This window comes from Trichoderma harzianum, assembly GCF_003025095.1.
Source record: "Trichoderma harzianum CBS 226.95 unplaced genomic scaffold M431scaffold_336, whole genome shotgun sequence".
NCBI lineage: Eukaryota > Fungi > Ascomycota > Sordariomycetes > Hypocreales > Hypocreaceae > Trichoderma > Trichoderma harzianum.
Window position 1 is genome coordinate 1 of NW_020209584.1, and position 2,104 is coordinate 2,104.

At 12.1% G+C, this 2,104-nt stretch overlaps 1 protein-coding gene across 1 annotated transcript; it reads left to right on the plus strand.

Annotated features, from left to right (window-relative positions):
* Positions 1 to 899: 899 nt before the first annotated feature.
* M431DRAFT_59288 (hypothetical protein) lies at positions 900 to 1,115 on the plus strand (the record flags this gene model as incomplete). Its single annotated transcript, XM_024921538.1, has 1 exon — positions 900 to 1,115. A coding segment is annotated over one exon (216 nt), but the record flags the coding sequence as incomplete, so codon positions are not given.
* Positions 1,116 to 2,104: the final 989 nt, after the last annotated feature.

The following is a 2,104-nucleotide window of genomic DNA, read 5'->3' on the forward strand; positions in this document are numbered from 1 at the left end:
CCTTTAAATACCTTAAATAAACCCTTACTAATATACTAATACTTATAATATTTAACTTAAATAAACTTATTATAATTAAAACTAATACCTTAAATTATATAATTAAAGAAATACTTAGCTAATTAAATAAAAAAAAAAACTTAAGCTTATTACTTATTTCTTTAAGAAACTATATAAACTAAAACTTAAATATTTTATTTATAATAAAGAGTTTATAGTTATATACTAAGTATTTAGTAAATAATATTAAAAATACTACTATAAAGAAAGTTAATTTTTAGTAATAATTCTTATAAACTACTAGAATATTACTTACTTTATAATAATATAAAATTTATTCTATAAATAAGTTAAGTACTATAAGTAACTCTTTAAATTTAAGCTTATTATTAAATACTATAATAAATTAAATAATAAATATATTAATATACTTAGTAAATACTTAAATTACTTTTAGGAAATATTAAAAGTTAAGGTATAAATATTAAAGAAAAATTTAATATAAAAACTTAATTATTTTATTAATTAATACTTTATACTAAATTAAAATAAATAATTTAATTATTAATAATATAAATAAATATATAAAAAACTAAAAAAATAAATAATACTTAAAAGGTATTTTTATAAATATTAAATACCTAATACTAAATAAATTTATTTAAGTATTAAAAAACTTATAAAGTAAAGTAGTAAAATTAGGTTATATATATAAACTTAATAAATACTATAAAATTAAAAAAATTATATAGTAAATTATATAATACTTTAAATTTAAAGAAATTAAGAAATAAATATAAAAGGTTATATTAAAATATATAATATATAAATAAGCTAAAAGCTTTAAATATAAGCTATATAAATAGCTATAACTATTACTTATACTATAGTAAGTATAAGAATTAATTTTATTTAACTTAATTACTAAACTATTTTCTTTAAAAGAATTAATTATAAGGGTACTTTATAATAATATTTTTATAGTAATTAATAAACTTATAAAAATAACTTACTTTATATTATTTAAGAAAGCTAGTAATATAAAAGAATTAACTTATATAATAATAAAATATATTATAAATAACTATAAACTACTAGGAAATATAATCTTTAATAAAGGAAATATATTTATATTTAAATTATAAAAAGTACTTATAGCTAAATTAAGAATAAACTATAAGACTAATATAACCTACTACCTATAAATAAATAAATAAATAAAAGAAATTAACTAAATAGTTAAAATATACTTATACTATTATATTAATTTTAAGTAAAATAACTAAGTAAAACTACTCCTTATTATATAACTTACTTATAATAATATAAAATTAAAATTAATTAAAAAATTATTATTCTTTTTAAATTATAAATCTAAATCTAAAGCCTACTAACTGCTAAGGTAAAAGGAAAATATTAAAAAAGTTATAATTAAAGTAAAAAATATAATTAAATTATATAATAAACTATAATAATAACTTAAATTTATTTAATAAAAAATAATTAAATATATAAATAAAAATAAAATTAAAAAACTAACCCTTTAGGAAAAGAATATAATTTAACTTTATTAATATATATAAGGAAATAAGTAAGTAAATATTAAAATAAATAAACTAAGTAATAAACTTAATTTTAAGAAACTTAAACCCTATAAAATTTTAAGAAAAATTAAAAAAGTAAATTATAAACTTAAATTTTTAGAATAATAAGAAAAATCAAAAATATATATATATTTAATATTTTATATTTCTTTACTAAAAAAAGTATAAATTAATAAAAAACTAAAAAATTTATTTAAAATAAAATTATTATTAAAAGAGAGAAAAAGAAATATAAGGTAAAAAATATTAACATAATAAAAATAAAAGAATATAGTAAATAATACTATAGGGTATAATAAAAAAAAAAAAATATAAAAACCTATTAAGTATTTAAAAAACTTAATAGTACTAGTGGAAAAACTTTATTAAAGCCTAAGGATTATATTAGCTTAAAATTTATTATTAATATCTTTAAATAATTTACTAATTTTAAAAAAGTAGGAATAACCTTAAAAAAACCCTTTATTAATTATACTATAGCAGCCTAATAAGTAACCTTT